General features: G+C 41.7%; 2 protein-coding genes across 5 annotated transcripts in view; both read left to right on the top strand.

The window, feature by feature from the left end:
* LOC147035391 (uncharacterized) overlaps nt 1-4,208 on the top strand; it is a 4,857-nt gene extending 649 nt beyond the window's left edge. Inside the window, exons 1-2 of the mRNA XM_085879795.1 lie at nt 1-1,945; nt 2,075-4,208. The exon at nt 1-1,945 is cut by the window's left edge and continues 649 nt beyond it. Of these exons, the coding sequence (XP_085735921.1) occupies nt 1-1,945; nt 2,075-3,752 (3,623 nt within the window). The 3' untranslated portion in view covers nt 3,753-4,208. The remainder of the gene's footprint in view (nt 1,946-2,074) is intronic.
* Nucleotides 1-27,500, top strand: part of LOC147035390 (rho-related BTB domain-containing protein 2-like) — a 229,596-nt gene that overhangs the window by 109,214 nt on the left and 92,882 nt on the right. For all 4 annotated transcript variants that reach the window (XM_085897457.1, XM_085897467.1, XM_085897473.1 and 1 more), the window contains 7 exons: nt 4,244-4,467; nt 4,836-4,939; nt 12,849-13,034; nt 22,126-22,312; nt 24,734-25,013; nt 25,904-26,496; nt 27,239-27,371. In XM_085897457.1, coding sequence (XP_085753583.1) covers nt 4,244-4,467; nt 4,836-4,939; nt 12,849-13,034; nt 22,126-22,312; nt 24,734-25,013; nt 25,904-26,496; nt 27,239-27,371 — 1,707 coding nt within the window. The remainder of the gene's footprint in view (nt 1-4,243; nt 4,468-4,835; nt 4,940-12,848; nt 13,035-22,125; nt 22,313-24,733; nt 25,014-25,903; nt 26,497-27,238; nt 27,372-27,500) is intronic.

Raw genomic sequence — 27,500 nt, 5'->3', positions numbered from 1 at the left:
AGGAACAGTTAACAATTACAGACCTCGTGGCTAGAATGGAACAATACCTGGGCGATAGTGAATCCAATGCATATGGGAACCAATACATGAAGGAACAGCTTAAAAAACGATATGGTGAATCTATATTCATGGCAGAGGGTAGAGGCTTAAAAGACATTGTGACATTCAGAGAAAAAACGTCCCAGATCCTCCGTGACCACTACAATGCACCACGAGAAGATGATGAAGAAGCACAAAAACGTGCAATTCTTCAGACTGCTGCAAAACTAATAAAAAGTGACATAAAAACAACAGTTGCACCACATGGGGATACATACCCAACTACTGCAGACCTAAGCCTTACTGCTGCATTGGGGTATGTCCCAGCTAGCCTGCGATTCTTGCTGCAGCATCTTTTGGTCGGGAAAGATACATCTAGGGAGGTTGCTGGTATTGGACAAGCAGTCATCCAAGCAATGCGTCCAAGGGCTGTAATTGCACCATTGCAGCTTGGTCTTGCAGTGCAAATGCATCACTTGTATAGGTCTCGTTTCTTGATAGATAGTCTATCAACCTTTGGCTTTTCCTCATCTTACTCCGAAGTGCAACGGTTTGAAGTAAATGCAGCCTCTTCTCTTGCTCCGGATGTGTTTGGAGGTGACACCGACATTCTTGATACATCCTTGTTATTTGCTGAAGACAATGTGGACCACAACATCATAACGTTGGATGGAAAGGGTACCTTTCATGGGATGGGCATGATAGCAGCTATTACACCAGGGTGGCAATCTAGCCACATCATATCTAGAAAGAAAATGTCTGACAGGAAGCTCGTCGAACTGACGAAGATCAATATAATAGATTACCGCTATGCAGAGCACATCAACCGCAACCTCAAATTTCAGCCCCTCCCTTTGTTATCAATTTGTGATCGCACAATTGACATATTATGGGAGATGTCATTTTGCTTCGAAAAGAGTGCACCAAATTGGCAAGGCATGATGCACTTTCTGCATGAGGAGTTTGATCACCCAGGGAAAGCCTCAATACAGTTTCTCCCAATGATTGATATGAACCCAGGTGACAAAACCTGCATCTTGTCAACTCTTGATTACCTGAGCAAACTTGCATCAAAACACAACATGCCAGCAATCATCACATTTGACCAACCGCTGTTTTGGAAGGCCTCTGAGATAGTGAATGCTCTTCCTGCTGATAACCCAATCCATAATGCAGTGCTACTGCTTGGGAGCTTCCTCACATTAATGAATTTGTTGGGTGCCATTGGAAGTTTGATGGATGAAAGTGGACTGAAAGAGATCCTGGAAACAGTGTATGGTCAAAATGCTGTTGTGCACATGCTGAGTGGGAAGGCGGTGCAACGTGCTTTTCGTGGCCATTTGCTTGTGGATCAGTGTCTTACACGTCAGGTTGTTGGCAAGATTGTGGAAGTTGACCCTGGGTTTCAAGAACAAGTGGCAGAACTGGAGCGACTGTACATTTCCCTGGAGACTGTCAAAAGTGACACTATAGAGTCTGTGTTGCAATCAGAGTGCATTCATTTCATTGACAATAGATTGAATCAGGAAAGGAATAAACTTGCAAAGGACTCGAAAACCAGTGCACTTTGGATCAACTACCAGCGTATGTTGGGAATTGTGAGGGCACTTGTGGCAGCTGATCGGACGGGGTCCTGGGAGATGCATCTCCAAGCCATATCAGCTTGCTTGCCGATATTTGTAGCTGCTGGCCATCCCAATTACCTGAAGTCAGCTCAACTCTATCTCGAGAAGATGCTTGCGTTAGAGGATGACAACCCTGAGGTTCATCAGAAGTTCCAATCTGGTTATCATGTAATCCGGCGCAGTGACCAATACTGGGCTGGCCTAGGCTCTGATCTTGTGATAGAACAGACATTAATGCGCTCACTGAAAAGCCAAGGGGGGCTGACTCGAGGAAGTGGGATGTCAGAGCACCAGAGAGCAGTTTGGACTCTGTCTTCAACCATATCGTCCTCCTACAACCTTGCTATGCAAGAACTGACCTCGAGTAGCTACTCAACAAGTTAACAACATAAGGAGTTGACAATATCCAGGGTGAGTCGAGATGAAGCTGATCGTGGCAAAGTTGCCGAAAAACTGGACAGCTTCACACCATTTTCTGATGACAAGTCATTGCGCAATGTCATCACAGGGGTTACTGCAAGTGAGGATGTCAATGTTCATGACCTATTCAAAGTAGGAAGTGACATTGTCAAGAAGATGGATGATCACCCAGCTTACTCCTATTCACACAAAAGGAGTTCTAAAGTCAAGACACTTGCATCCAGCAGGGCAGTCAAAGTTGCTGAGGACCGGACAATAGATCCAGCATTACTATTCCAGAGGTTCTTAGTCGTGTCACAGACGGGAGATCTCCAGATAGGTGAAGTGATGAAATATGAACTCTGCCCATACCCAATGTCTCTTTTTGAGGCAAAAAACATCCTGCGCCAGCCAGATAAACCACAGTTGGCAGAGGCAATAAGGAATTATGCTACAACCAAATCTGACAATGCTGTCAACCAGACAGTTCCAGGAACAGATCACTATGTTCTTGACGGGGGATCACTTATTCACTGCTTAAAGTGGACAGAGGGATTCACCTACAGTTCCATTGCAGATGAATATGCCTCATTTACAGTCAGACACTATGGCAAAGCTACTGTTGTGTTTGATGGTTATGAGGCTGGGCCAAGCACAAAGGACTGTTCTTATCAACGTCGGAATAGAAACAAGAATGCCACCAAGGTTAACATTACGGAGTCAACAAAATTTGTTGGGAAAAAGGAGGACTTTCTGTCGAATGAGTCAAACAAGCAGGCAATGATACTGTTGATTATAGAGGTGTTGCGCAAGGAAGGCTGTGAGGTGATCCAAGCAGAGGGAGATGCTGATGTTGAGATTGCAAAAGCGGCCGTCGCAAATGCGGCTTCCAGATCTACAACCCTCATTGGAGAAGATACAGATCTCCTTCTCCTCCTGCTCTTCTATATGGTGGAGACAAACTGCATTGAACTCCATTTCCGTTCTGACAAGGCAAAATCAAATGTCTACAATATCAAAGTCCTTCAGCAGATACTTGGAAATGCAGCCTGCAGAGATATATTGTTCCTTCATGCATTAACTGGCTGTGACGCAACGTCTCGTGTCTTTGGGATTGGAAAGAAGTCAGGGTTTCAAAGAATCATCAAGAAAGAAAAGGAACTGATAGACAGCTCAAAGGTGTTCTGTAAACCACAGCAGAGTCAGGATGTTATTGAAACTGCAGGCTGCAGAGCAATGGTGGCATTGTTTAAAGCAAATCAGAACGACTCATTGGCATCGATCAGACAAAACATTCTCTGCAAAAAGTTTGCAAGGGCTAGGGCATTTGTCACTCCTGAAAGACTGCCCCCGACATCCGCTGCCTGCAAGTTTCATTCTCTGTGGACCGATTACCAGGTAATGGAATGGATGGGCCTTTGTTGTGGAATGGAGCCAACGGAGTGGGGATGGAAGGTAGAAGGAGGAAAACCTGTTCCAGTGATGATAGACAAAAGCCCTGCTCTAGACATACTACTTCAGATGATTCACTACAACTGTTCAGGGGGGTGCAAAACACTAATGTGTTCATGTAGGAAGCATGGATTAGAATGCACCAGTGCATGTGGACATTGCCAGGACAGCAACTGTGACAATATGAGTGTTGAACCAGAGATAGAGGAGGAGGAGGACGATGAAACTGGAATCTAAGACTAGAAGGCATATGGTACTTCCACATGTGTCAAAATTGTCCAATTTTTTATATGTTGCTTTCTCTGTCATAGACTGGCAGAAACAATCAAAGAACATATATTTGTGCAAATATTTACTTTAAATTGCGAATGGTCTCAGGATTAGCACTGCATAAACTACCAGCAACGATCATAATACAAATATTGGTGTAAAATTAACTTTAAATTGTTAGTGGTCTGATGATTATCAGTCAATTTTTTGACGTTTTATCTGCCGGCAGCCATCTTGTTTTCTGACGTCACTGAAGGACTTTCCCATGCGTCAAAATTGTCCAACTTTTAATATGTTGTCTTCCACATCATACACTACTAGAAATAAGCATAAAACAAAAATTTGCAATTTTTTGGGGGTCAGGCAGTATATTGACCCGTCTATAGACTATTAATTTGAGATGGAAATTATATCAATCATGATGGGATGCCTCTGCTCTTGTATACCTCTGCTCTTAGAATATCCAGCTGATGCCATGTCGACACACCGCCCTGGCACAGTTATGGACTATGAAAGGCCCAATGTGGAGACAATCAAGTGTGTCGTGGTTGGAGACAATGCAGTTGGAAAGACCAGGCTCATATGTGCTCGAGCCTGTAATGCCACACTCAGCCAGTACCAGCTCTTGGCAACACATGTTCCCACAGTATGGGCGATTGATCATTACCGGGTCTGCCAGGAGGTGAGGATAAATCTTGAGGGTGTTTTCCTCTTTTTGCTTTTGCAATAACTTTTAAAAAACGTGTTTTATTTCCTCAGTTTACTAACAGAGTTTCTTTGCAAGGAACTTCAATGTAGGAGGACACAATTAGGTCCATCATGGCCAGCGCAATGATCACCAGCTTATGATTGTTTGTCCATGCTCTATCCTTTTTAATTGCTTTGTATCAAGTAAGGAAGCAGCACATACCATTTTTGAAGTCTTTGGTATGACTCTGCTGAGGTTCAAACTGCCAACCTTCCAGACTCACAGCAGACTCTCTAAGCATTACGTCAAAGTGGCAGGTCTGGCAAAATACATTTAATGAATGCGTTTTATTTCTGCAACAGGTGCTGGAACGATCCCATGATGTTGTGGATGAAGTGAATGTGTCCTTGCGCCTATGGGACACTTTTGGTGATCACCACAAAGATCGGCGCTTTGCTTACGGCAGGTGATATACTCTTCTCCTGTCTCATATCCAGAATCTGATATTAACAAGGAATAACAAGGAACTTTGGTGCAGGAGGAGGTCATTCAGCCTATCATACCTGCACTCCACCAACACCAGATGCTATCACCCATCCAGAAGCAAGCTCCCTACAAGTCCTGCCACTATCCCTGTGCTCCTTCATCTGAAATGCTTCTCGGTACCCATCTAATTCCAAATTAAACGTAGTTACTCTTTCTTCTGTGACTACTTTTATAGGGAGACCGTTCAATGTATGACCTACTCTCTGACTGAAAGACCCCTGCCTTATTACTGTCTTAAATCTTATCTTCTTTACTTACAGTCTATGGCCCCTGGTCCTATGACTTTTCATTCTGCAGAAAAACTCTTTTGCACTTACTTAGTCTATAGACTAAGTATCCTAAACCTTCATTATCCGAAACATCTCAATCAAATCCCCTCATCATTACATTCTTTATACTGTATAAAGTCATGTCTCCTTCAGCTGCTTCCCATAGCTTAATCAAGGAGCCCCAAAATCAATTTAGTATCCCTATGCTGAGCCCTCCCTATGGCAGTTACATGCTTCCTGAGATGTGGAAACCAAAACTTCATACAATATTCTAGATGAGGCCTCACTAAATTCCTGCACAGTGTTAACACTACATCTTTTGATTTGTAATTTATTTCCCTAACGCCGAATGCAACCTTAAACCCTGATAGCTTTACCCAAATCTGCCTGGCACTGTACTGTCTGCTTAATACCCCCACCCCTCCCCCCCACCCGTATCTATTCCCACCCCAATATCCTTCTCCTGTGTGATACCCTCCAAGACTGCCCCTGCATTTATGTTGTCCCTATTTTCTTTATCTTTCCCATCCCTAGCACCTTACACGTCTTGATGTTAAACTGCATCTCCCAATATTTTTCCCAATCTATGACAGTATCTCGACTTTCCCTATCCTGATCACCCCTTATCTTCTATCTACCTTAGGTCCAAGCTTTGTCTCATCTAAAAATTTGGAAAGCTGACTGTTAACCTTATTGTCCCCAAAAATTTTTTTTGTTTTGTATACCATATTGAGACTCATGTGAGAGCTAATACAGGAGGCAGGAGTCAAGAGGGGTGGGACAGGGAAGCACAAAATAGTGGGGAACACGGACAATAGGAGATCTGTGGAAGAGAGAGGGTTGGGGCAGGGTACACGGGGTAAACAAGATGGTACTCCAGGAACTTTCAGGAAGGAAAACAGGGAATTTGAAGGAGGTGGGTTTGGGATAGATTAACGGGGATAGTAAAGATCAAGATTTTGGATGGGGGAAGATATGAGATGGTGGTGAACAGCTGTTTTTAAGACCTGGAGGGAAGAGTGGGATTGAAGGGATTGTGGTGTGGGAGTTCGTTCCAGAGGCAGGAAAAAACAGCGGAATGAAAGAATGAAGGTGAGCAGTGATTCTTGATTTCGGCAGTTCACCAGAAGGGGTTTTTTGCAGACCTTGAGTGTCCTGAGGAAATATAGGGGGGACAGATCACAGACAGAGCCGGGTGGGGTGGGGGGGTTGGCAATGCCAGAGATGGGACGGTAGAAGACAGAAAGACCACCGACCTGCTTTGGAGGGCAGCTTGGAGATGGGGCTTTCCCAGGAAAGATCGTGGCATTGCTGAAAATTACTGATGTGAATAAGAATAATAATGGTTGCAGTACTGATACCTGAGGTACCCATGACTTACATCCTCCCAGCCAGACATATTCCCACTCACAGCCACTCTTTACTTCACATCACAAAGCCAGCTTCCAATCCAGTTAGTTACCAAACGAGCCACTCCACAAGCCCTCACCTTGACAAACAACCTCCTCTGTGTTACCTTACCAAATGCCTTCTGAAAGTGTAGATACACTACATCCACTGCACTTCCCTCATACACCTAATCCAGTGGTTCCCAACCTTTTTTCTGTCATTTCCCCCTGCACCCAATTCAACCATCCAGATTTCCCCCTTCATGTGTATGAGAGAAAGAACAGTTAAAACACACTGAGACTATTTACTAATTTATTTTTCAAATGCACTAACACAGCTAACATTAAATTGTATTGAATAAGAACACAGCATTTTAGTGTGACTTCTGGCATTGTTTGCCGTTCACGAGTCCTTCAATGTCTGGGGGAGTTATGGAGAGCGCACAGCGAAGATCCGCCTCCACCTCCAACTTGTTGCATGCCTTTGTTTTGAGGTGTACCAGTGCCGAAAATCCTGTCTCACAGGTAGGTGGAAGAAAACTGGACCAATATCCGCAGAGCATTGGTCGCAAGAAGTGGGTAGGTTCCTTGGACTTGGGTCCAAAACTCTTCCAGTTCCATATTCTGGAAGGCATCCTTCGCTGTAGAGCCGTTTTTCAAGTCCAGGAACTCTTCCTGCCACGCTTCTGGCACATCATCAACGTTCCTCTGAAATGGGTCTCTGATAAGTTTGTTCTCTTTGCTCTCGTTTGTGATCCCCGGGAAGTAATACTTGAATTCTTCCTCCAACCCTTCGAGGTGTTGTTTGATATCCTCGGCTATTGAATCAGGCAGACCATCCTCCATATCCTCCACACATTCGTTCAGAGCGAGGAATGAGGAAAAACTTCCACTCCCCACTCTTTTCTTCCACAGTTCCAGTTTAGCCACGAAAGCTCTGATCTTGTCCGACTGAAAAAGAATGTTGGTCCCTTTGCCCTGCAGTTTCCTGTTGAGCTCGTTCAATGCACTGAAAATATCGGACAAGTAGGACAGCCGCACACGGAAAAACTCACCCTTCAATGCCTCCAGAAGCACAACATTCTCTTGGGCCCGAAGGAAGGCCACCACCTCATCAAACAATTCCAGGACTCGCTGCAACATGTTTCCCTTTGAGAGCCACCTCACCTGAATATGAAACAGCAATGATTCGTGGTCGGCTTCCATGCCTTCACAGAGCCGACGGAACAGCCGAGTGTTCAGCGCGGAACCCTTGATAAAGTTGACGACTTTGATGACAGTCTCGAGATGCTGCTTGAAGTTCTTGGGGAGAGTTCTCGAAGCAAGTGCCTCTTTGTGGATCAGACAGTGTGTCGATTCCACTGCCGGATTCTTTTGCTTGACGAGCGTGACGAACCCCGATCGAGAGCCGAGCATGGCTGGGGCACCATCCGTGCACACCCCAACCAGAGACTCCCAGCTGATGTTGCTGTCTTCGAAAAAGTCATTGATAAGGTCCATCACATCCTGAGCTTTGGTCGTGGTCTGGAGAGGTTTGCAGAAGAGGAATTCTTCTGCAATTCCTTTTTCGGTGGTATAACGAACAAAGACCAACAGCTGGACAGATTCGCAACATCTGTCGATTCGTCGAGTTGAATCGAAAAAAACTGTGACCCTCGAACCTTCTGAACAACTTGGTTCTTGATGCTCTCAGCCATATCATTGATCCGTGACCGAATGGTGTTGTTTGAAAGGGAAATCTGGGTCATCTTGTTGTGGGCGGCCTCACCAAGGACCAACTTCACGCACTGCAGCATACAGGGCTTCACCAATGTTTCACCAATTGTGTGTGGTTTCTTCTCCCTCGCAATCTTGTACGAGACTTCGTATGACGCTTTCACAATAGCGTCCGTTTGCTGACGAAACGTTCCAGTTGAGTCCAGTCTCATCTTCTTCAGATAATTTTGTTTCAGCTTGAAGTATTCACGATCCTTGTTCTGTAGTTCGGGATGGCATCCTTGAAGGTGTTGCTTCATCTGGGATGGCTTCATGCTACCATTCCCCAAGGTCTTTGTGCAGATGACACATTGTGGCAGATGTTCCCCGTTATTCACAACGAACGTAAAACCGAAGTCTAGATATGCTTCTGAATATATTCGTTTTTTCGACATGATCACTTGCCGACCTGAAAAGAACAAGAGAGATCATATTAAGACATGTAATAGAAAAGAACAAACTAAAAAAGAAGAAAGAAAATAAAACATAAGAATGAAAGCGGGTAAAGTTCATGAAACGGGTACTCCTGAGAAGAGAAGAACAGAAGACTGGAAATTATTTTCTAATTATTTTCTGATAATTTCCAGAATTTTAATTCCAGACTAGAATTTCCCCCTGAAACACCCAAATTTCCCCCCTGGGGGAAATTTCCCCCCCCCCCCCCGGTTGGGAACCCGTGACCTAATCAGAAACAACATATTTATTAAACATGGCTTCCCATTCAGAAATCTAGGCTGATTACCTTTAAGCAGTTTGAAACTATTCGAAGGGTTTCCTCTCAGATTACTGAATTAATGTCTCCAAAACATTTACAAACTACTCCAAAGTGATAAAGCTTAAAAATGCAGATCAAATGTGAATAAGTTAGATCAACAGAGAAAATCAGATGATTCTTAGTTGCATAAGTATTCAAACCCTTTCCTAAATTAACCCTAAATCACCTCAGGAGCAAATTGTTTGTTTGAAAGATGACAAAATAAGTGGAATAGCTTTCAGCTGTATGTAATCATTGGGTTAATTTAAAAACTTGAAGGGCACTCGGTAGAGTGCATACCTCCGCCAGAACATATTGGGCCCAATACATTTTTGAAATATCATGGATATATCATTTTTGGCCCGATCTCTCAATGGTGAAAAATCACTTAGAAAATTAAATAATTATCGTATCCAGATCCAAATTCGGATCTTCACCAAAATCAAAAACCACTTATCTAAGTAGTTTTAATGTGAATCTCACTTGGTCAACCAACCAGACAAATATGAAGACCAAGGAGCTTCATAAAGAATTTAGACATAAAGTGGTGGAGAATCATCATTCAGGAGAGGTTATAAGAAGCTTTCCAAGAAATCTTCATTCTCCTGAGCCTAGTTGTGCCAACTAATGCTCTCCTGCCCACCCGGTGTTATAAGGTTATAAGAAGATTTCAAAGTCACTCATTATCCATTTGAGTATGGTGAAATCCATCATTAAGAAGTGCAAGACATATCATACAACCCAGACTCTACCCAGATCAGGTCGCCAATTCAAACTCAGCAGCAGGAAACTAGTTTGGGATGTCACTGTAAATCCAACAATGATTTTGAAAGATCTGCAGGACTCAATGTCTGAGATGGGGGTCAGTGTTATTCAATCAACAATATCCCGTTCCCTTCATAAAGCTGGCCTCTATGGACAGATGGCAAGAAAAAAAGTTATTTTTGAAAAAAGACGAATCTAAAAGCTCATATGGAGTTTCTGAAAGAATATTCAGATGCAGAATACTTTTTCAACCAATGAATTTTGATTTGTCCATGTTTTTTTGCAGGTATTCCTGACATGTAACATCCTTCAATTAAAAGTGTTTAGTTTGATCTCTTCAGTTGTGAATAAAAAAGTTCATTTGGGAACATTTTTTCTGCATAATTCATAATTCATTTAAATGTGGAATTATTGGTAGGGGGTGAACACTTTTGCAGGCCACTGTACAGAGACCAAATATCATGAGGATTGCCTAGCCAGAAACCTTCTTTCCCACATTTTCCACATCCCTCTTTTATGAACACTCCCAAATCCATACTGAGCAAGTGACACCCTGAATGGCTGGTTTGTCAGGACCAAGGGGAATGAGTGTTTTACTTGTGCTGTACCTGGGAGTATGGATGCGCTGGATATGCACCGGGTGGGCAGGAGAGCATTAGTTGGCACAACTAGGCTCAGGAGAATGCTAAAGAGGATGCAAGTAAAATATATCAGGAAGAAGCCTGCAGGTTGGCAGAGTTGAGATGGAGAGGCAGTACACATCAGAACATTCTCAAGAGCAGAGAATGCACATTGAGCTGGATACAACAGAGGGCCAGAAGACCTATGGAAAGCATTCTTGCCACTGAATAGTCTTCTTGCATGTGCTTGATTTGTCTTGCTTTTAGCCGAAGCATCTCAACTGTGCCTTCTAGCTGGTGCCACCTTTATACACGGCATGCTCTCCCCTCCTTATCCCTTCTCTCACTATTCCTTTTCCTGCTTGCAGATTCTTTTGTTTTTTAATTTGTTTTTGCAACCTCCGAAAATCCCACAATCCTTATTTACTCAGGTCCACAGCCACAGAGAAGGGGGATAGTTCCTTACAAGGTGTAAGCGATTATTGTGTGTGGTCTTGTGCTGAGGCTCTGTCGGTTATTTTGCCTGAACTGTTAACAAACGTGTGAGTTTTCTATCCTGTTTCATCATCCTGGGAAGAAGATCCTGCTAGCATAGCAAGAACATTTGTTCAAGTGATTGTTCACCTCTATGGCTTCAAATTCTGCCAAATATAAAATCTCTCGGTAATTTTGATGCAAAGCCAGATGGGGACATGGACTGATCAAAGACCCATCTATGTTGCAGACTACAGTATTAATGAACATGGTGTAAAGTTTTAATCTTTTATGTTCCAACAGTACCAGAGTTTATAATTGAAGAGGCAAATAGGGAATCTGCTTCGTGGCCTCACATAAAAGGACTTTGCAAGATTGTTGTTATTGTTGTTGTTCAATGGGTCATTCATAATTTTTGGCATGCATTTCACACATTATAAACGATCCGCACCTGAACCCACCAGGTAACATGCAAAAACAAACATTTACGTCAAATTGCACAATCAATTACTCTCCCATTCTTCTTCACTTCTATCCACTTGCTTATTGTTTTTACTGCTTTCTTCCAGATAGTTGCTTTCACGAACTATACATATGAACGTGGTCCCTTTTCTCAATGCTAGTCATTATTCATACGTTTATTTCTTAATATTAAGCTTAAATGACTGGAACTTACTTTTATAAACCTACTATATCCATCAAAAGGCACTGCAATGTACACATTACCAGTTGGATAAGGTCGTTGAGTCGCAACATAGGGCATCCGATTTCACACCTCTTGGATCTTGTTTCCACCCATGACAGCACGATGCTGACGGACATGCTGAATCACACTTGTAGACCAGAACCCTCTGCCTCAAGATCATGCCCCCCAAAAATGTATAATTCTGATCACATCATGGCTGCTTGTGACCTTTTCTGTGAAAATTATTTTAAAGTAGCTTAAAGAACACAATGTTGTTGTTTTTTTGGCATTTTAATTAATTTGATTCAATTGCCCAAATAATGACCAATTTGAAATTTGATATATAACTTCAAATTGAATTGATGATATACAAATATTAGGCCTGGCTATTTGACTTCTTGATTGAGACCGTCCGCATTTATGCAGTTGAACTTCAGGTGCAGTTAATATGATGATGATGATCATTACGAGCTCTAGACGCTTAAGTAGTGTTCTTCCCAAACAGCTTATACAACCATGTTCTGTGGTAGTTGCATTATTTAGTTAGATTCAAATTAAATGATTTTGTGTGCATAAACAAGTACTGTATTTCTTTATAATTGAATTCCAGCTTCAGTTTCCCATTCACTTATGAGCTCGCACACAAACCACCAGGGGGTGCTATTTCTGCTGCATACATACCCATATATGCAACAGCTGCATTATAGTAAGATTATTATTTTGTAACTAGCAAAGGTACCCGGTGTTGCCAGGCAATGTTGGATCCCTTATCCCACCCCTACTCCTCTCACCTCTTCCCCTCCCTCCTCCCATCCCATCCCCTCCCTCTGGACTCCCACCCATTTCCCTTTCTCCTCTCACATCCACTGTTTCCCTCCCTCCTACAATGGTACATGGCATTTCCTAAGATGTAACATACATCTATTTGACTACCACAATTTAGCACATATTTAGAGACAAACATTTTATTTATCAAGCTGCAAAATATTGAATTGAAATATTAACAAAATTGAACATATTATTGGAATGCTTTTGGGTGGACAACATTGAATGTTTTTCCATCAAGGGCCAGAATATATAAACTGTTTGTTTTTTTTGGCTCATTTTTGGCTGCAACAGATCAGATGTTGTGGTGGTCTGTTTTGCAATCGCCAACCCCAACTCTTTGCATCATGTAAAGACAAAGTGGCTGCCAGAGATCAAACACTTCTGCCCGAGGACACCTGTGTTGCTGGTCGGTTGCCAAGTTGACCTGCGCTTTGCTGACCTGGAAGCGGTTAACAGAGCTCGACGACCCCTTGGCAGGTGGGTTTATTGCCTTCAATATTACTATTTTTGCTTTGAAATTTGAATGAGGAGAAATATTTCAAGCTAATATCTCTTTTACTATTTAGTATTTTGTCCATACCCCCGTGTAGCGGGAGATGGAGATTTGCAATTGTGTGTGTGTGTGTGTGTGTGTGTGTGTGTGTGTGTGTGTGTGTGTGTTTGTGTGTCTGTCCAGGCCATAACTTTTTTACTATTTGAGCTATTGTCATCAAACTTTCTGCAAACCTTTATTATGAGAATATGGAGGAAATAATTAAAATTTGGGTCAAAATGTGAACGGGCAAAGTCATCATGACTATAAATAGCCCTCATTAGGCCTGCTGCAGCATGCCAAGCACGTGTTGACCTCCCTATCCTTGTCGGCACCATATGTGCATCAGCATGAATATCCTCCCCTTCCATTCTCTGGCACCAAGTACACATTTGAACTTTGTCTTCAGCAATTATGAATGGTGTTCAGCTTCAGCCTTCTGAGCCATCATGAAAGCCGAGACCAAACAGAAAGTTCTGCATTGATTTCCAATAACAGCGCAGAATGCAAATTAGATTAGGAATTTTCTTTTTCAAACAATTTCTCTGTTTAAAAAAAAAGAAAAGAAAAGAAAGTGAAGTAATGCAACAAAACCTTTCATTGAACAACATAAAATGTAATTGTGTACTTTCTTTGCTTCTCTGTGTAATTAGGATGGAATTATTCCCATCTTTCCTCCTGTTTCCTTTCATCCATCCCAATTTCTCATTCCTGCTGCATTTGTGTTCCTTTCCATTTTCCTTGTTCCCTTCCTTGCCAGCACCAAAATACGGAAAATACGATATATTTTGTTTGCTGGACTACGGATTGTACATTTTGAACTGTACTTCCTTTCTTATTTTCTCCAATATAAGAGTGATCATCCATCATTTAAATAATGCAAGATGTCATCATGATAAGTGTTCAGTTGACACATACATACATACATACATACATACATACATACATACGTACATACAAACATACATACATTAATACATGTATCAAGGCTCTAGGAAGAGCAGAAAATTTTAATGCAAAGGGTGTCTGATTAATTATTGTCACATCGTATCCACATATCGGTTTGTATCGGAAGTCTACAGACAATTTTTGGGTTGATTCAAAAGTTCCAAATGGAAGAAATTTTGTTTTCATCCACTCATACGAGCCTCATTAATTTATACAAAAAAGTGAGTAGCAAGGAGAATACTGCCACTTCACTTACATTTAAGGAAACTATCACTTACAAGGCAGAATCTTGTGCCTCGACACAGCTCAAAAAAGGACATTATCCATGAACCTTTGTGCTTCAAATCCTTGAGTGGCAGTGCAGTTCACTTAATTTTCCTTGCAGGGTAATACTTCTTACCTTGCCAGTGTTACTGTTTTTTTCCCCCTGGTATACACCAAGTCAAACTCTCTTTCATTTAACATCCACCATGCACTTATTTGCCTCAAGCTTTGTCAGTTTGTCTTCTGGTATCCATTACACATGACCTACTCAATTCAATCTAACTTCTGTCAACTTCCTTTTTTAACGTTTTATATGTCTTGTATTACTTCTCATCTAATTAGACCCAATCATAACTGACATTCAGACATCAAATATCCTTCTGACTGAAGAGTTCTCAACCACTTGCAATTGCTACTGTTTGTCCATCAGGCGTACAACTGCACGAGTATAAAATTGCTTCCAACATTCTTCCTTTAACTTCTTTGGTAATCATTATATTAGGGTAAGGTTAAGGAGAGGGTTTGCTATTTTCACAACCTCCAAACAGTCATACCAAAGAGTAACAAACAAAAACAGCAAAAAACAACAAAACCAAAACAAAACAAAACTAGAACGGCACTCAGAAGAGCGCATACCTCTGCCAGGTTGAACAGTTTCTTTTTTTGTATCCCACTGGGAGGCCGGATCTGGATCCGGACCTGAACCAAAATCGAATCGGCTTGTTCTTTTCACCTCATTAACTCACCCAACTAGTTTTGTCATAACTCATCCAAAGCCTTTTTTTTATATCATGCTATATATAGTTTTTGGCCCCATCTCTAAATGGTGAAGAATCACCTAAAAAAAAAAAAAATTCCTATATCTGGATTCGTCCATGTCACACACCCATCCTTTGCACCAAGGTTCGTCTGAATCCGTCCATAACTTTTTGAGATTTTGTGTTATATATCGGTTTTAGCCCTATCACTCAATGGTGAAGAATCAATCAAAAAATTGTCGGATCCGGATCCGGATTCAGATCTTCACCAAAATTGAACCAATTCTTCCTTGTCCACCAAAACACCCAACATGTCCACCAAATTTTGTCCACCAAATTTTGGTCGAATCCGTCCAAAACTTTTTGAGATATCCTGTTCACAGACAGACAAACAAACTAACAAACAAACAAGACAAGCCGGTAGGTGACGAGGGATTCACTAGGATCGAAGCACTGGATACGATGCTTTTCATTCTGACCGATCCACCGCCGAAGATTCATTGCCAAGACGTATTGGTTCACATACAATTGTTCCTCTGCCTGGCAAGATTTTTCCTATTGCGTATTTTGCCAACTGGCACTCCTCATAAAAAATGACGGTAAATAGACACCCCATATTTGAAGGACTACCATTTGAAAAATAATCGGTTTGCTGGTTTGTGCTGTGGGGCCTCGCGTTGCAGACACACACACACACACACACACACACACACACACACACACACACACACACACACACACACACACACACACACACACACACACACACACACACACACACGAAAACCCGATAAGCTTCTCTCAATGCTCTTGTTTGACCACACCTCCTGAGCCACACAATATTTTTCATAAGCCACGCCCACTTTCCTACGCCACTCCCACTTTCCTACGCCACTCCCACTTTTCATCAACCCCGTCCACTTTCCCTAAGCTCCGCCCACTTTCCTAAGCCCCTCATAAATAATGATGGTAAATAGACACCCGATTTTTGAAGGACTAGCATTTGAAAAATAAAACCTCAATCAAAAATCGGCTTGAGTAAAATTTTCTAAATATCTCGAAGTGTTTAATTCCAAAGTCTCGTTTCTCTACATTCAAAAATGAAGGACAAGTATTGAAAACACTGTACGCGGGTTTTCGGCCGCTGCACAGCAACTGGTGGTTGCTAGGAAACGAAATTCAAACGCGCACATTCCCAGACCATAGACACCTGTTGGCAAAGTTTCATCGAAATCGGTTTGCTGGTCCATGCTGTGGAGCCTCGCGTTGCAGACACACACACACACACACACACACACACACACACACACACACACACACACACACACACACACACACACACACACACACACACACGGAAAACCCGACAATAAGGGATATCTCGCATATATAGCGAATCCAATAATTGAAGGTGGTGTGTGGGTCGTGGAATCGTTTTCGGTAAATAAATAAACATATTATTAGAAATCCACAAAGACAGAAATGCCGGTGATTCCATTTATTTTGGATCCTTTTCACTTTGGTCAATAACGTTTGGATCGAGGAGAGATCGAAGGTGGAACGATGGTGTATTTCCTTACAAACACTGTATACACACCTTAAATGACGGTAAATAGACACCAGATTTCTGAAGGACGACCATTTGAAAAATAAAACCTCAATCAAAAATCGGCTCGAGTAAAATTTTCTAAATATCTCGAAGTGTTTAATTCCAAAGTCTCGTTTCTCTACATTCAAAACTGAAGGACAAGTTTTGAAAATACTGTACGTGGTTTTTCGGCCGCTGCACAGCAACAGGTCGTTGCTAGGCAACGAAATTCAAACGCGCACATTCCCAGTATATATTCCACCTGTTGGCAAAGTTTCATCGAGATTAGTTTGCTGGTTCGTGCTGTGGAGCCTCACGTTGCAGACACACACACACACACACACACACACACACACACACACACACACACACACACACACACACACACACACAAACACACACACACACACACACACACACACACACACACACACACACACACACACACACACACACACACACACACACACACACACACACACACACACACACACACACACATACACGGAAAACCCGACAATAAGGGATATCTAGCATATATAGCGAATCCAAAAGTCATCATGCAGAGCACAATACTTTCGAAATCCAGAAAACAAATTTTAACCAGAAAAAAAAAATGGTGGTTGAATTCAGTGACCTGATAAATCCTCTTCAAATTTCAAGTCAATCGGATGAAAATTGGGGATTTTAGAAATTCTACTGAAGTTATTGACCTTTGACCTATTTTCTGGCTTATGTTGACCTCAAAAATAATTGGTGGTTGAATTCATGGATCCTATATGCAAATCCTCTTCAAATTTCAAGTCAATCAGATGAAAATTGTGGATTTTCGAAATTTCACCTTGAGTTGTTGACCTTGGCTAATGTTGACCTCTTGGCATATGTTGACCTCAAAAGTAATTGGTAGTTGAATTTGCTGACCTGATCTGCAAATCCTGTCCACATTTCAAGTCAATCAGATGAGAATTGTGGATTTTAGAAGTCTGACAAAGTTGTTGACCTTTTAACCTTTTGAACTCCAAATCAATATGCTTATTGCTTATGACCAACTCTACCATTTTGTGAAGTGTCGTGAAGATCAGTTTAAAATTGTGACCTGAAGGCGATTTATATATAGACAGAAAGACAGACAAACAGACAGAACAAGACCGTGAATTGCTTTTTAATATACAGTATGTCCTCCAACGGTCCCAATGAATGTTAGTTTATTTGGGTGGTGATTAATGACACGTTCGATGCTGAAAATGATAAAAATAACCCCAAGTACATCGATAAAGCAAAAACACGGGCACAGCTTCTGTGCATCTATAATACATTGTAGTTACATACCTGGGACCATTCCAATTGCACTGGGCCGTGGACTAAAACCCAGGCCTAAGGCCTGAAGATCTGTGCTGCTTCCTAGAATGGTGGCACATGATTTTATTGGGGTGGAGTAAGGCCAACTTTCCAGCCAATGGGTGTAAATAGTGTGGTGGAGTCAGGGCAGCTGAACATTGACCTCTGTATAATATGTGATATTGTTATGTAGAAGAGGAGGAGGGATCCATAGCTAGACTGTGGCAAGTGTAGTCTGATCCATGTGTTTCATGTATGTTAGATTGCCATGTAACAGGGACCTGTCAGAGTAAGTCGTTTGTTCCATGTGACGTTGAGCCAGCGTATGTAATTTATAGACAGGGTAGAGATTAATTATAGATGATAAAAAAGTCTTGTTGTAGTTGGGGCTAAGTGAGGACTTCCCATCGCAGAGGCACAAGTGGCACATGTAATAAAGGCCAATTACCATCTATCTGACCAGTGTGTACCAGCGATGGCAGCGCAGTGGACTGCAGAGCCCGAAAGAAAAGGTGTACCTTGATTTTTATAGAGGCCGCTCCCGTGAGCGGGACCCAAGAGGGAGACTCCACCCAGAAGGAGGAGGAGAACTCAGTTCTGACCGGGGAGTCCACGAGACAGGACGAGTCCGGACTAGAGAGACCACCAGAGTGTCGTACACATGAGTTGTGATGAGAGACATCACCAGAGTCCTGTATGAGAGCTCTGCACGAGAGTCGAGACCAGGGAGTCCACCAGAAGAGAATGGTGTGCAAGAGAGGCTCGTGCACGGTAGTCCACCAGGACAGCACCAAGAGAGGTGCGTGTGTAAGGAGGACACAGACCTTGCTTGGAGGAGAAGCCTCGTGTGCAAGGAGGAAAAAGGGGACCATGTGACCTCGTGGAAGGCCTGGCCTACCTATCGCTTGCCCTGAATCGTTACTGCCTCTCGTCTCCCTGCTTGTCTCTAAAGCGGACACCATCAAGTACTAGTTCATCCTGCACATCATAGAGAAAATGGAAATCCCACCTGCATTGTTTTTTTGTTGTGAAGTGTGATCTGTTGGCACCTAGTGGGTTAGGAATTGAGCTTTTATTTCTTTGTTGTATATATGTTTGGTATTCCCATTCCCCTTTTTGTGTCTCTTGACTCGCTTGGTTTGTTCCGTTTATGAAAGCGTCTTGTCGACACTCTTCCTTGTGATTTTCATTATAAAAATAAGTCCTTTAAAAGGTAAGAGCGTGTTTCTGCCATTTGCTTTCCGTGTGGGTTTGCCATCATTTTGGCTCATCTGGGTGACCTTGGGGAATGGTAAACGTAAATATAATTGAACGCAGTGCCTTAAAAGACTGCTTGGATCATTCCTCGGGATGAAAGGTCCCGGCTCTGACGAGTTCCACATTAATGGACAATTGGACATGACAATGTTGTCTAAGTCTAAAATGGACATAACTCTGAAAAATTGATGAAATGCCATGAAACTCGATTTTGGTCTGGAACTTATAATAAAGCCATGTACCATGTTTCAGTTGAATATGTTAAACGGGACGTGAAAAAAGTCGGAAAATCACAGGAGGGACAGACAGATGGAGAGCAACCTTCGGTGGCAAAGGAAGCAAACATCCACCACTTTCAAATGTTTTACAACCATGTTCCCCATTTTCATTTTTGCAAACGATTGGTCGAATGACGGCGTTCCTCCGTACGGATCTATGCATGGCGTTAATTTCATGAAAACCCAAACATTCCATAACGTTCTTGATATTTTCAATGCATATTGTTTTAGGACATCCTCTTGGCTTTCGTCTTTTACCACGAGCTTTATTGTTTTCTTTACAGCATCTTCTGACCTTCATTGCACATGATCTTACCAACCAAGTCTGCCTAAGTTCTTCCTCACTTGTATTGATTTTTAATCTCTTTCTGGATTTCTCAACTCAGCATTCTTTCTTTTAGAGACAATCCATTCATCCATCATATCATTCTCATCTGTTCTTTCGATTACTTTTACATCTTCGATCAGCAGTGCCCACATTTCACTTCCATTCATCGATACCAGTCTGATAAATGCTTTATATACTCTAACTTTTAAAAATAATGGAATATTTCTGTGCTCCATGATACCACATAGTTGTCCCCACTTATTCCAGGTTGCCATTATTCTTGGTCTAACGGCTACTTCCACTCCTACTGATGCCTCTATCATGTCTACAACACAACAGAAATTTTGACTTTTTATAAATTGAATTCTGAGCTCATGAGCATTTCTTTTTGTTCTTCATCTTTTTCTTGAAATTATTCTCACATCTTTTATCAATAAAAATCCCAGGTTTTGTTTCTAAACTTCCAAAGATACCGCTGCACATGTTGTGATACCATCTGCCTACGTTTAATTGAATTCCATCCAACTCTTTTTCTGCATATTGAACAAGGTCGTTGTCTGCTTTCTTTCTTTTGTCCTTCTCCGCTCACCATAACCTTCATTTTATTCACGATAACCCATAAACCTTTATTCTCTATCGCACCTTTCCATTTTTGAAACATCTCTTATCTTTTGTTTCTTTTTTACTTTCAGCATTTTAAATCAGCGTCCAATAACTCCCATGGGAATCAAAACCTTTCATGCTCCATCAATTCTTCCATCACTATAACAAACAGTAGAGTACTTAAAACTGATCCCTGGTGTAGTCCTACCTACAATTCAAACATTTATTTGCATCCCAAGTCAGCCTTTACCATAATTTTTGATCATTATTATTATTATTATTATTATTATTATTTTACATTCCCATGACTACTTTGACCATTTATTCAGGCATGAGCTGCCTTCTGAGACATATTCCAAGTGTTTGACCAGTTTGTGATTTTATAAAGGTCTGAAGAGAGGGAAGAAGCCTGATTGTCTGAAGGATGAGTGATGTCATGGCAGAAGGTTGAGTCTTCAGCAAATAGACAAAGAGAATTTTCCAGTCAGAGAGATCGTTGATGAAAATTAGGACTAGAACTGGGCCAAAAACACTGCCTTAGGGCACTCCAGTCTTGACATGGAGAGGAGATGAAAGGATTCCTTTGAGAGCATATTGGTTATGAGAGTGGAGGATGTCGGTAAGCCATGTGTAGAGTTGGCCTTGGATGTCATGGGCAGAGTTTGGAGAGGAAGGCAGGATACCAGACTGTATTGATAGCTCAAGATGATCGGACTTCTGGTCCCGGGTTTGAGGCTACAGCTGCTTCTCTCAGGGGTCTCTGCGGACTTTCTCAAAGTCAAGTTTCTGGTCGTTATTTGTGGCGTCTTAACAGTTTATTTTCTCACCTACATGTTTACTGTGTGTTCCTCGTTCAGTTTTGTTTCAAAAATCGTGCTATTTTGTGAATTTTCATCGACCTTATCTTATCGGGTGTCCTTCCAGTGTAGACGTATGATTGTTTTTATTTGTATTTTCTCCCTATTACCATCAATTCCTATTTTCCACACTTAATGGGGGGAAATTTGATTTCACTTTATCCTGGCTATTTTGAAATTTTTATTTTTGCCCTCTGATGTGGTTAAACTTTTCCCCTATTCTTCATACACCTTTTTCTCTGCATTTGTTATTTCCTTCTTCAAACATTTATAATTCTCTTTATCTAAAAGGTCTTTTCTCTTTTGCCACATTTTGTAAGTTCCTTTCTTCTGTTTGAGCACTTCTTGGACTCCAATATTCCACTTCCATCTTTCTTGATTCTTTAGAAACCTGCCAATGCTTATATTTTTCATACAAGCATTTTAAATTGTATTTTTAATCTTTTAAAATTTATTATTGAAGAACAATGGTTTTCAAGTCACATGACCATGCTATTCCGTTCCTCTCCAGATTTTTGACCACGTATTTATTACTTACACATAGATGATGGAAAAATAGCATTTTAAAGAGATTTTGTTTTATCATAAAGATCATTTTAAAGATCATAAAGAAAAGTCCATTCAGGCACAGAATGTGTAAGATACAAATGAAGTGTTTGTCCAAGTTGATGTTGAATATAAGAAATTTACTTGGTGTCCATTAACACAATGAGACCATTCACCAAATGGGATTCACCAAGTTGAATGTGTGAGCTGGTGCTCTGACTTTGTCGTGAAATGAAGATAATTTGATGAGTTTATATCTGTGCCATTCCAGAATGATTAAGCCAAGTGACATAATGACTCCGGAGGCAGGCCATGAGGTGGCTCGTGACATTGGAGTTCCATATTATGAGACGAGTGTTGTGGCACAGTTTGGCATCAAAGATGTTTTTGATAACGCCATCCGTGCGGCTCTCGTGTGCAGACGACATGTGCAATTCTGGAAGGCTTATCTGCGGAAGGTGTGTGCCGGACTATGGATTGTGCATATTAAACTTTGCCTTTGTTCTTTGATATTTTCTCTTAAGTAAGCATCATTAATCATTCTTTAAATAAGGCAAGGTGATACAATAATATCCATATTCCACTGAATCTCTGAATTGGGTGAAATAAAACAAATAATTACAGCAAAGCCTTTGTTTTCTTTATTCGTGCTCTAAGTGATCTTCTTTTCTATGCAGCACAAGGCAGCGGGGTAGCATAATAGGCTAAGTATGGAGATTTGCCACTGATGTAATGCCTTCTGTAGGTTATGGCAGGAATTTGGAATTTGCTCATGTTGCCAGCGATAGTTTGACTACCCTTCATGAAGGACACCGTGGGATCTTTAATGTCCACCAACTAATGCCAGCAGACTGGACGCCCAGTTTAACGTACATCCGAGGGACAGCACAAACACTGATGAATCACCTTGCCTGTGAAACACCGGGATGACAGTTTATAGCTGGGCCAAGATTCCAACCCAGGCGCGACAGCTTAAAAGTGATTATGTGTCCATCTTGGCCACCCTGCCAGCCCTATAGGTGATTAGACTCGGGGGCATAACAGAAGTCTGCTCTGAGTCTGGGAGGTTGGCGGTCCAATTCTGACCCTAGGCAACTAATACCAAATACACTAAAAAAGATATGTACTGCTTACTTGCTTGACACTCAGCTTTGAAAGGATAGAACACAGACACACCCCTTTGGTTGGCATCCTTGGGGATAAGGAAATTCCTCAAGTTGTTGAGTTTGGTGAGAAAAGCGAGATCATAAAGATGGTATCACTGGTAGCCAGAGTGCTGTGGTTAAATGACTTCACTTCCCCCCAACTCGGTGGTTGTGTTTATCTGAAATCAAGTCAAATGTTTTCTCATATATTTGTCCGGCATATATTTGCATAATTTTGTATTCCAGCTCCTCAATGAGCCTGAGGCCTTAGACTGTGTAAAATAAATAGATAAATAAATCAAATAATGTCCTTGGCAGACTGATTTGCTTGACCACAAATACCGATGTCATCCTCACGTGGCTGCAGGTTAGCATCAGTTCTCGTGTAGGTGCAGCGCCCTCAGTAGGTTATAGCAGGAATTTCAAATTTGGCCTGGGTGTCGGCAATAGCTCGCCTACTCTTCGCAATGGACACCATGAGATCTTTAATGTCCAGCAACTAATCTTAGCATATGGGACACCCAGTTTACTGCCCATCCAAGGGATGGCACATGCATTTTTGTCTCAACCCACCTGCAAAACACCAGGATGACAGTTTGTGGCTGGGCCGAGGTTGAAACTTCGGCTCAACAGCTCAAAGATAAGTGTGCACACCTCTAAGCTATCCTGCCACCTCATAAATGTTCTACAATTGGGATGTCGACAATTTTTTCTGGTGCACCCAAAATTTTAGCTACGTGCCTAGAAATTTAAGCTTGGTCACACTAGTTCACCCACTAAATAAAATAACATTGAGCCCTGGTATTAAGGAATTTCACAACATCTAGAGGTGGGAGGAAACCAATAACTTTCTAAATATGAGTGTGTGTTCTATGAAACACACTCTCTCATGTGCAGCCTTGTGGCTGCTGGTTGCATCATTGGTTAGGGGTACAGCAAGACCACTGATTGATGCAGTGCCCCTATTACCAGTACACTGTTGCTCATTTCACCAACCTCAGAAGGATGACAGGCTGAGTCAACCTCACCTGGTGTTAATTCAGCAGCCAACAGGACTTGAACCTGGCACCCTAGGATCCCAAGCCAGCCACTTTAACCAATAAGCCAACACCAGACTGTTCTATAGAAGAATGAGTATTAACATACACTCTGAGATTGCTCCATCTCCACCTTAGTAATAATAACACCATTCCTTTTGTGCTGTAAAAGCACTTTGAGCTGCCGAGGCTATTTCATTGGCAAGGAGTACAGTCCTGGATGGGTTGCCACTCCGATGCAGGTTACACTGAATGGTTATTATCCCAGAACACTGGGACTCATTTTTGCTCACCTCGGAAGAATGACAGGCTAAGTCAACCCCACCTCGTGTTAATTTAATGGTCGACAGCAGCTCAAACTCAGAACCCTCAAGTCCCAAGCTAGCCACCTTAACCGTGAATCCAACACCAGGCTATCATCTCCACCTTACTACATTTTAATAAATATTTTTTTTACTATTCATGACATGTTCCAATTTGAGCATTTTAAGATTTACATATTTTCCACCTCCAGATTCGATGATATACTCTTTCAAATTAATTTCAATTATTATATTCATGGAAGATGGAATTTGTCATTGCAGTAATCTCTGACTTTATTTTGAATATAATTTTTATAAAACACCCCCCCTCCCAATGATGAGCAAACATGTGGCCATATTAACAGTGTGCATTGTGTGCATCATTGCAATGACAGGTGCAACGACCCCGCATTCAAGCACCTTGTCTTCCGTCACGGCCTGTACCACCGCAAATCGTGGTCATGGAGCCAGCACGAAGGGCTGATGGAGACCCAGCACCTTCATTGCTGTCAGATTGCCCACTGGCTGCAAACACAGTTTTTCTACTCTCTGGAGGACAGAAGGTTCTTGCACACCGTGTTTACTTGGCTCTGGCTTGCTCCAAATTCTACGATCTATTTTGCATGGACCTCCCTGAGGAGAAGGGAGAGACAAAGAGCCATCAAAGAAACATGGGTAAAATATTCAAAAGTTATCACTTTATAGGATGTTTTTTTTGTTGGCTGCAATTTCCAGCAAATTTGTTGTTGTAATAATGGAGCCTTAGAGTTCTCGATTAAAATGAGCTTTTTTGTAAAATTGACTTCTTGAAGTCAGCCATTTCGACACACCGACTTTATATAGCACCAATGGATATTTGATCAGGATTGTCTAATATGAAATGTTAGATGTTGAGAATGAAAACTGAAGTTGTAGCAAAGCTTTGATTTATGTTATCTGCATTATAGATTACAGCACAACTGCAATCAGAAATTTTATATTGGGTCAGACTGGACTGACCAGTAAAGATCAATCTCTTGGTCAACATCAGACAACAATGCACCAATGAAGTTGCCAAAATTACGCTACCTGTAAACCATCACCTACTCCACCACCTTTATTGCAAACATATCCAGAGAAAAGATCATAGTTTAACAGGAACACATTCACGAATGTTTGCTTTCATATAATCATACTCCGACTTTTAACGGTGATGACATGTTGTCTGTAATTTGCATTAATCAAAAAAAGAGTGATCCATCAGAGCAAGAGATAATTTGATTTTAAAAATATTTATTGCCACAATTACATTATTATGAACAAGGCAAAGGTTTGAAACTAGCAACTTGTTTTGTGAAGAAATGAAAAAGTAAATGCAATTATGAATATGCCATTATCTTTGAAAGGGAAACCTTCTAAATTTGTCAAGAAGTTGTCTGTTTTTTTGTAACCCTCTAAAGGACAGAAAGAAAACTATTAACAGTGGCAATCGCATGGGTGAGGTTGGACAGAATGTAGAATTCAGATGAGCTCAGTCATGTGTCATTGTGATCGCATCATCAATTATATTACATCTCATTTCGCAGAGCACCATGACACTGCAAATCCAGGCATGTTGGAATGTAACCAACAACTGGGCACTGTGGACAAGCCATACAATGCACTGCAGGCAGGCAATGGACCAGCAGCGGCAGTCAGAACATTGGCCACTGAAGCCACATCTACTGATCCTACCCGTCGTCGTTCTCTGCAGACTTTTCAGTCACGTGGGTCAATTTGGGGTACCGGTAAAATCCAGCTCACACGTGCGCTAAGTTGGAGGGCCACAGCGGAGGATGAAAAGGCCACCAATTCAACCAGAAAATCCGAACCTTGGTTGCGAATATCCAAAAGTGATGGGAGCCTTAAGCCTGGCCAAGGAACTGTGCACACTACCATGACATCTGCAGTTGGGCAACCTCTGTACAACTGGAGCCGTGGCTTTGAAAGTGGATGGTTGGAAAAGGTGTTTGACCCACAAACTCGACAGCATAGACTAATGACTGTCATTGCTGTTGGCAAGGGTACAAGCTATGAGGCACTGCATGCTGTTTTGCGATACCTGTACATTGGACAGTTGGATGATGACCTGGAACAGGAACAGCTGCTGCAGATTGCTACGCTGGCTGAAGCTTTGGAGGTAAGATCAATTTCCTGGTGATTGAAATAGAGAATTTTCTTAATGCTGGTGGAAAGAGGATTTCTTTTCTAATCATGGTCATATATATGCCTGGTGTTGGCTTAATGATTAGGGTGGTGAGCTTGGGATCCAAGGATCTTGAGTTCAAATCCCACTCGGCTGTTGAATTATTACCAGGTGGGGTTTACTCGGCCTGTCATCCTTCCGATGTTGGCAAAATGAGTGCGAGCTAGCTAGATGGTAACTGAACACACCTGTTTTCATCTGCCCCCTGTTGGTCTGTTAATCTGCTGCCCTTTGTCATTCAGTTCCTACAGGAGCCCCAACTTGTATTATACTGTAAATGGTAAAGGATAAAGAGCAGCAGAGGTTTTCATCAGATACATATTGTCAATACTTTTTGTCTCATTGTTTCTGGATTGTTTAATGAGAGGTCCAGAAAATTATCTTCCATATGTGAATCTTGCAATGCATTAATTTAAAGGAGAGTATTTGAAACAGCTGAGCTTTTAAAAGCCACTATACATTACATATAATAATATCATTCTGGGGACTTTTTGATGGTTCCTCATATTGTCACAAATCCACTGTGACAAAAAGTACAGATGCAACCCACAACCTTGCCAACTGCATCTTCTTCTCACAATTAAAAAAACTTCCATGAAATAATCATCATGTGATGAAGAATCAGTCCATTTTCTGAAATGGTACTTCAACCTTCCCTTTATATGCTTCGAATAAGGTGTTTGACCTGCGGATGATGGTGGCCAACATCCTCAACAAAGAGGGCTTCATGAACCAGGAAATCACTCGTGCCTTTCGCTTACGACGCTCGAACCGCCTTCGAGAGTTCCTTGCACGAGGAACACTTGCAGGTGAGCGACCACTCATTATCCCTGTTAAAATTATATTATGATCTTTGACTTGATAACGGGGTATAGAAAACAGGTTTATTTAAATGACACATCCAACCAAATAAAATTATGCAATTCTTTCCACAATTC

Source organism: Eptatretus burgeri, chromosome 1 (assembly GCF_056783735.1).
Source record: "Eptatretus burgeri isolate ZD-2024b chromosome 1, Ebu_testis_v1, whole genome shotgun sequence".
NCBI classification, from domain to species: Eukaryota; Metazoa; Chordata; class Myxini; order Myxiniformes; family Myxinidae; genus Eptatretus; species Eptatretus burgeri.
The sequence above is the reverse complement of the archived record's forward strand: the minus strand, read 5'-3'. Positions and strand labels throughout refer to the sequence as shown.